The sequence below is a fragment of the Pararge aegeria genome, chromosome 1 (genome assembly GCF_905163445.1).
Source record: "Pararge aegeria chromosome 1, ilParAegt1.1, whole genome shotgun sequence".
Taxonomy (NCBI): Eukaryota; Metazoa; Arthropoda; class Insecta; order Lepidoptera; family Nymphalidae; genus Pararge; species Pararge aegeria.
Window position 1 is genome coordinate 2,315,448 of NC_053180.1, and position 9,151 is coordinate 2,324,598.

At 38.6% G+C, this 9,151-nt stretch overlaps 1 protein-coding gene across 1 annotated transcript; it reads right to left on the minus strand.

The window, feature by feature from the left end:
* Nucleotides 1-1,677: 1,677 nt before the first annotated feature.
* LOC120626031 lies at nucleotides 1,678-3,135 on the minus strand. The gene has a single exon (XM_039893346.1). The coding sequence runs from the start codon at nucleotides 3,133-3,135 to the stop codon at nucleotides 1,678-1,680; it is 1,458 nt and encodes a 485-aa protein (XP_039749280.1).
* Between the last annotated feature and the right edge of the window lie 6,016 nt (nucleotides 3,136-9,151).

Sequence of the window (9,151 nt, forward strand, 5' to 3'; positions counted from 1 at the left end):
GCGGGAATGCCGTTCCAACACCATGCAACCCCAACGTCCATCGGTTCTCCGAGCTATGTGCCCCGCCCATTGCCACTTCAGCTTCGCGACTCGTTAAACCATATAGACTTGTTGAGACATGCAAATCGATTAATAGAATAATGATAAGACTACAATAGTTTTCGGATTAAGCACCTACGTGATTTAAGTTTGTTAAAAAACACTTAAATTACAAGCTACAACGCAATTCCAAAAGTCAAAAAACACCTCAAATCCTAAAATCAAATTATACGAATGTACAAAGCCGCGAAAGAAAAAGGAAAGAATAAAGAGAGAAGAAAATAGAAAAGCATTAATTCCAAAACTTTTCAATTTCTGGTTTTCCAGTTGACAATAGAACCGAATCGATTCCATAACTTTTCCATTCCTGTTTTCCGATAGAAAAGAGAATACAGGCGGCACTGCAGTGAATTTACATGGAAATATCCGCACTTCTGCTGTTTGCTAACCAATTCTAAATGGAATTATAACGGAAATAAAATAACACCCAACTACTACGACTGAAATAACAGTCTGTTGGAGCAGGTTATATTTCCATAAACTAATATTAACTCTATTTATTTATTATTTACGCTTAGCAAACTTCGAAAGGTAAATTTTTGACTAGCTCATCACTTCAACCGATTGACGTCGATTGCTAGACATAGGTGTCTTTTGTAGGGTGTTCCAAACTCCGCGATTCTAGGCCTTCTGTTTCTAGCGGGTCCCAGAGCCCTGTTTGACGTCGTCTGCCCACCTGGTTGGGGGTCGACCAACGCTGCGTTTACCGGTGTGCGGTTGACATTCCAACACCTTGGGCACCCTACGCCCGTCGTTTCTCCGAGTTTTGTGTCCTGCCCAATGCCATTTTAGCTTCGCGACTGTTTGAGCTATGTCGGTAACTCTAATTTATTTATGTTTTTTTGGTTATTCATAATACTCTGAGCCTTTTTATTCGGCCATTAGCGACAAATATTTCTAGCAGTCGTTTTTGATTATTTTATTTATGCATATGTAGATAGGGAACTAAACTCTTGTCGGCGCAAAGCTGAAATACCTGTCTCCAGGTTTACGTATATGCTCATCTAAATACACAAGATTAACTAAATCCTCAGAGAGTCACGGCGCTAAGTCCGTACTTACCGTTAAACTTTAATACTAAAACGCACTTCTGTGCCTCGGGTACTTGAGTGATAAAACGGCTGTACATCCATGTAAGTACGGGCTACTTGCTGAGGTTTGAGCAGGTCTGGCCCTTTGCTTTTTTAATCCCTTCGATTTTTTTTTTTTTTTTTTTTCCAAACTCCATATTCCTGGAGCGCTGATTTCCTCCGATGTGGTGGTCGGAGACCTTTTGTATCCTTTTAACTTTTAATTCAGTATTTTTATTTGTTTATTTATATATTATTATTTTTAATTTATTAATTCATGTTTTTATTTATCTATTTATTGTTTGTTTATTTATATATTTATTTAATTATTTATGTTTTTATTTATCCATTTATTGTTTATTTCTTTATTTATTTATTTATTATTATTATTATTGTTTATTCATATATTTGTTACAGATTTTTAGTAGAAGTAGAAAGAGATAGGGCACTACGATGTTACACATGTAAATCTTTATATTCTAATATAAATTATACATTGCGTCTTTTACTACTGTGTCCTATTTCTTTCTATTGCTACTTTGGCTACTTTAACACAGTAATTTAAGAATGGATCCCTTGCAGAAGCATTATTTAGGATTACTGGAATGGAGTTCTTGCAGAGATTTATGTGTATTTGTTGATGCAGGTCCTCGAGTGCTCTGCTGTGCTGCGGGCAGTCAATCAACAAGTGAAAAATTGTCTCGTCAACATTTTCATCGCATACACAGCCGGGATCGTCCTTACACTTAAATCTGTGCAAGTACTCTGAAAACCCACCGTGTCCTGTGAAGACCTGGGTAAGTAGCGGCGACAGCGTGATCTTCTTTAATATTTTGTTTGCCTGTTCCACTGATGGCAGAAAGATTTTCGTCACGGCTGCAGTCTCTCCGTTTTTGTACCTTTTACCCCATTCATCGAGGATACTCTGTCGAATGGTTCTCTTGATGAATGAGATTGGGCATCTGTCGTAACTAGACTTTGTTTTTAGTTTAGTGACTGCTTCTCTGGCAAGAAAGTCCGCCCTTTCATTGCCATCCACTCCTACATGAGCACGTATCCAGAAAAGGTGAGTAATCGTTTGTGTTTCCCTCAGGAGACTCAAATTTCTCCTGATTGTAAAAACTAGTGGATGGGAGTTTTTAGTGCTACCGAGGGCTTCCAATGCTGATCTTGAGTCGCTTAGGATATTCACTGTATTCCTGTTTGTTTTTAAGGCAACTTCAGTGGCTTGGTACAGTGCGTACATCTCCGCCTGAAAAACTGTACAGAAGGCTTCGAGACGAAATTTCTTGGACATTATTTCCTCTCCAGCTTCCCAGCAGGACAGAGCTGCACCCACTCCACCATTCATTTTACTGCCGTCAGTGAATATCCTAAACCCCGTGATTGCATGTTTCGCCACAGTTTCCGGCTCAAGGTCCTCTAGACACTGAAACTTCACCTCCACCTCTTCAGACGGATGCGGAGCGTTCAGGAAGCTGACCCTTTTTTCCATCTTTCTGCCTTTCAGTGTAGGCTGCGGTCTTCCCCTTTTTGCCTCAAACAATTGGGATGCCTCTTGGATTCTCAGGTCCAATGGAATGAGACCAGCCAGTATTAAGGCCGCGTTTAATGAGACAGTGCGATACGATTTGCAGATTTTTTGAGCAAAACCCCGCTGGACAGTGTTTAGCTGCTTCTGTGTCATCAATTTTTGTGTGGCAGGTGCCCACACGCTGGACGCGTACATGATTATGGGTTCGATAACCGCCACATATATGGTTCTAATAGTCTCGGAGTTTAATCCCCAATTAATTTTGGCTGCTCTTGCTAATGGTTTGTATATGTTAGTAGCTTTACGACATACCTCTTTAATGTGGTTATTAAATGTTAATTTTTCATCTACTAACAGGCCTAATATTTTAATTTCTTTAACTATTTCTATCTGTATGTTGCTCATGTGTATGCGTGGGGTATCGTACTTCATTTTTTTTGTTACCACCATAGCATTGGTTTTATGTGGTGCAAATTTTAATTTGTTTGAAAGACCCCAGTCATACACACTTTGCAGCACAGTTTCAGATTTTCCTTCAATTTCCGTAATGTTGAACCCCGAGAATACAAGAACCACATCGTCCGCAAAAGCTTGGCAATATGTACCTTGGTCAGTTATCTCATTTAAGAGGGAATCCAAAAGTATGTTCCCCTTCGATTACCGATTAAGCATGTGATATTTTATTACGGCTGATTGGCGCAGTGAGCAGCGACCCGGTTTTTTGAGTCCAAGGCCGTGGGTTAAATTACCACAACTGGAAAATGTTTGTGTGATGAACATGAACGTTTTTCTGTGTCTGGGTGTTTATATACATAGTATAAGTATTTATGTATATTTTCATGCACATAACACAAGCTACGCTTACTTTGGAGCTAGATGACGCTGTGTGTATTGTCGTAGGATATTTATTATATTACTTGAATTACACATAACTTAGAAGAGTTATAGGATTGTGCTGGGATTAGAACTCGGCTCCTCCGAAAGCAAAACCGAAGATATAACCACTGGGCTATCACCGCTTGAGTAAGTAGGCCAATATGGCATCAAAAACGTTTGATTGCGGTTTATCTAAGTAAAAGAATCCAAAGGGTATGGCTTACTTACTTTTAGGTACAAGGTTTTATGTTTACAGTTCTTAGAAGGGTTTCCAAAGATACTTCAAAGTATGATGAGGCATGCTTTAATTTACCTTTAATACTTCATCTTAATTTGAATATTTTTTCCTCGTAGCCCTCTTTCTTATCTTTCTTTTTTTTCGTTGGTTGTTTCAGTTTTCAAAGTGTGTAGTATCTGCTAGTTTGTTGATAAAATAAACTTAATTAAACTCGTGAATCGTAGATTTAATCCGCCAAGTCGGCACAGGCTCAGTACAGCTGTGTACAGACGTGCCAACTAGTCGGATGCCAACATATTCCAACTAGGGCCCTGATTAACTGCCAGTTTCATTAACTATGTGTGAAATGCATTTCGTAGGTTAATAAACATACAACCGAAGATATGGTGATAGCAAAAACAACCGGTTAAGTTTGTTGCAGGCTTCTTCTTAGACCAGACTACTTTGAACCCTCGTTGAACTTGAACACAAATAAATTTGAATCCGACAAATCCGTACTGCTAAGCGATTAAGCCTTCTGGTACGATGTCACCTAGGGTTAGTACATATCTAACTACCATACAAAAGTGTGTGCCTTGAAAAGGTATATTTGAATTTAAAATTATTAGACTACGAAATAAATTTTGTCATTATTTTGTTTTTCCATATAGTAATAATTGACGGACCTAGCAGATGAGTCATATGCTAGATCCTTCTACGTCCGGACCGACAGGGTTTAAACTGAGATGACTCTTCTGACGGTAAGTGGAAAACCATCGATTAAATCCAGAGCAACACTGAAACACTAACAGGGCATGCAAGAACACCACCTGCGACATTCCGTCCTGCGTCAATCAACCTAAAGCAAAGGTGTTAAGCCTCATGTGCCTATATTTACACCAGAAACCACGCTCTTCAGACCGGATCACAAAAGTACAACAATAAATAAATAAATAAAAAACAAATAAATATACTACTACAGTACACACATCGCCATGTAGCCCTAAGTTAGCGTAGCTTATATTATGGTTACTAAGATGACTGATGAGTAATTTTATGAATAATGTACATAAATACTTGTGAAATACAGATAAACACCCAGACAAACATTCACGTTCATCACAAAATCGTTTTCCAGTTGTGGGAATTGAACCGTCGCGTCGGCCGAATACCTTTACCGTTCAAATATTTATTTATTTTCGGGAATTGATATTGGCAATGTGAATCGTTTTGGTTTGAACAGAGCATGTTAAATTTTATTTACCATACCATATTTACCAACAGTTATATTGCTATTTATACTATGCGGCTCGAATTTGTGATTTTTTCGTGTAGTTATACATTATTATAACTTTATATAATGTACCTTAAAAGGTTAATATTTCTTAAATACGAATGATCACTCGACATAGAAGAAGAGAGCTTTCAAAGAAGATTAAAAAATAATCATTATGTCGTAAAAATTTGTTGTCATTGCACTTTATATGTAAAGATATCGGGTCACGGTGTTTGTGGTTGCACTCCTACGAAGCGGACTATTCAGATTTTAGACTAAGCTGAAATAAGCATGGCGGTAGTACTCCAGTCTCAAACAGCTCTACTGCTACTCAAAAGGTCTGAAGTTGGTACGTCTGTAGAAGGCCGATATACTCGCAGTTTGCGTCGCACAATGAACGTGCAAATAAAATGGCTTTGACTCAGGCTTAAAATGCTCAGTACGCTCGTTTGCCGTTGCTGCTTTGTGAGTGGTAATACCATGGTTTTTGTTGGACAAAACATTTGTTTAATAATAAAGTGTTTTTTTTAAAATTAATCATTGCTAAGAATTAACAAAAAACAATAAATGATAGATTTATATGAGTGTATCGATATAAGTGTTTACAATATTAATATAATGACGGCCGATTGACGCAGTGGGCAGCGACCCCGGGTTCTGTTGAACAAAATATTTGTTTAATAATAAAGTGTTTTTTTTTAATTAAGCATTGTTAAGAATTAAAAAAAAATTAAAATCAGTAAATGTTATATATAAAGATTTACAGTAATAATATAATGACGGCTATTGACGCAGTGGGCAGCGGCCCTGTTTTTTGTTGGACATAACATTTGTTTAATAATAAATTGTTTTTTTTAAATTAAGCATTGTTAAGAATAAAAAAAAAATGACAATCAAAGAATGATGCATATATATATATATATATATATATATATATATATATATAAAGGTATAATATATTAATGCAACATATAATATATAATATAATAATAAAATGACGGCCGATTGGTGCAGTGGGCAGCGACCCTGCTTTGTTGAGTCCAAGGCTGTGGGTTTGTTTCCCACGACTGGAAAGTGTTTGTGTGATGATTATAAATGGTTTTCATTGCTGGGTGTTTATGTGTATATTATTAGTATTTTTGTATATTATTCATAATAAAAAATATTCATCAATTATCTTGGTATCTATAACACAAGCTATGCTTACTTTGGGGCTAGATGGCGATGTGTGTATTGTCGTAGTATATTTATTTATTTATTTATTATTAATAGTTTGTAGTGAATGCATCCGGATGATATGGGTACTAAGATAACTGATGAATAATTATATGAATAATATACGTAAATACTTATAATACATAGATAAACACCCAGACACTGAAAAACATTCAGGTTCATCACACAAACATTGTCCAGTTGTGGGAATCGAACCCACGGCCTTGGCTCAGAAAGCAGGGTCGCTGCCCACTGCGCCAATCGGCCGTCCAATTACTTATTATTTGCTTTCTTTCTTCTTTTCTATACATCGAATCTGTGAATGTTGTTTTTGTTAATAAACATTTTTTCATTTTCTTTTACAATGTGCCGCCATCTTTCCATCAGCCTTAGGTTTTAAGCCTAATGCGCCTGTAATTACACCGGCGACCACAGTAATGTTGCTTGACGGCATAAAAAAGATGGCGGTAGTACTTCCCCGTGCCTTGATTTTCCCTATATTCATGTACAGAGTTGAAACGTGGACCATCAAAGCAAGAGAAAGGCAAAGGATAGACGCGTTCGAGATGTGGTGTTGGAGGCGCATGTTGAGAATACCCTGGACAGCCAAGCGCACAAATGTGTCTATCCTGGCGCAGCTAGGAGTTAGTGTTCGACTTTCGTCTGTATGTTACCAGCGTTTGCTTTCTTATTTCGGGCACGTAATGCGGCGTGGGAATGATAGCCTGGAAGAAATTATAGTTACGGGCAACACCGAAGGCAAAAGACCTAGAGGCCGGTCCCCATCAAGATGGGCAGACCAGCTGAAAAAGTCAAATTCAGACCGCTTCTATCAAATCGCGAAAATGGCCTCCAACAGAAGTCGATGGAGATAGTTTACCAACGCGAAGTTGAGATCTCACCAGGACCACGATCTTCAGTGATGAAGGAACGATCATAGAGAGACTGAGTACTTCCCCGTACGAGCACGGTCACTTTAAATTAAAAAAAATGTACGGTAGTTGCTTTCATACAATTCGCCGTGAGTTCCGGAGTCAGCGAAAAATCGACGAGATCGCTGCTTGTTTCCACGCACGGCCGAGCACAAAACCTCCGGATGCATTCACTACAAACTATTCGCAGGATTCCTTTTATTCCATTTATTTATTTTCATTCCTTTTTCCGGTTAAAGGAGGAGAAATAAAGGCGGATACATTTTTATTCTGAAACGAACTGATGCAAATGTATATCGTGGTTTGGGTGTTGCATGAATGTTAAAACAGTTTCGCGGAAGTTAACTTTTGAAACAAAGCTCTTTTGGATGAATCAGGCTAGTTTTTAGATGGGGAGATAGATAGATAGATAAATTCTTTATTGCACACAATTAAGGAATAAAGATAATATAAATTGAAAACATAAATACAAGAAGAATAAAAATGCGCAAAGGCGGTCTTATCGCTTTAAGCGATCTCCTCCAGACAACCCTTTATGAAAGAAGAAAATGATTATGGAAACGGGATAGTGCAGTTTTAAGGGGAGCTTAGTAGTAGTAGAACTTTTTGTGACAGAGCTCGTCCGGGGAAGTACCTACTATCGCCATGCTTATTTCTGCCGTTAAGCAGCATTCTTTAAATGCTGTGTTTCGGTCTGAAGGGCGTGGTTACCGGTGCAATTACAGGCGCACCTACGCCTCAAATTGATGGATAGAGGGTGGCATTTTTCAGGACGTGCTGCTTGAATGCCCTGGTCACAGGCAATGGTTTCCCAGTTACAAAACTGTAACCATAGAGGCAAAACCATAGAGGACTCAAACTATCGCCCTGGAAAATACCACGCCTAATTCCTATCGTTTCAGTCGATTCAGAATTCACAACAGCTCCTGGGTGACGAAGGACTGTCATCCACTGCCTCATGCATGACTCAAGAAAATAGCATAGGGTTGAATCGACCTTATACAAACGAATGACTTCCATGAGCCACGAATGAGGCACCGAATCATAGGCTTTCTTGTAATCTGCCTGAGCCCTGAGGTTTTTTCTGTTTCGCCGAACCTGCTGGCAAATAGCAGTATCAATGATGAGGTGTTCCTTTGTACCACCAGACCGGGACTTACATCCATTATTACCATTCTTTCTTCAATTATTATTATAAAAAAAACTACAAGTCTCTTTTTGGTCCAGGATCACGAAGTTCTGGGTTCTATACCCATTGGAGCAAATCCTCTACAAACTTCTCTCCAATGAGAAGGGAGCCCTCTGCACCCAGTAGTAGCACGTTAACTACGTTAATACAGCCCAACTAAAGGTCTTATAATAATTGTTGGTTTACTTATGCCGCCCCTCTATTGGCGAGCCCTACATACCCTTCCGGAAATTGACTAGATTACTGGCTAATTTCCGGAAGGGATGCGTAAACAAAAAAATTGGTTGTCTGTAAAGTCGGCTTACTGACGATAGTTGAACGTGACAACGTCGTAAGAAAATACTGATGGAATGGTTGCATTTTTCAAAAGAAAATTTTAATTTTATTTGTTTGATAGATATTATCGTTGCTATAAACAATTGACACCACATTCACTTTTCACTGCACTTCATCCTTGCCGAAAACATGTAAATGTATTATTGTATAGAAGCTCTCCACGAGAACGCATCGCTCACTCAAGTAGGAGAGAGACAGATGTCGAACGCGGAGGCCGACTGTGCCTCTTTGTCGCTCGTTCTGCGCTCTCGCTTGCACTTCAAGCCTTGAATGGAACGTCTCAGAGCGAGGTAACGCCGCATACGTCATGTTTTTCGTGCGTGCAGCTGGCTCCATCGAATTATAAGACGTTGTCACGTCAAAAAGTAGGCGGTATCAACATATCTGACATTTCAAAATATTATCAA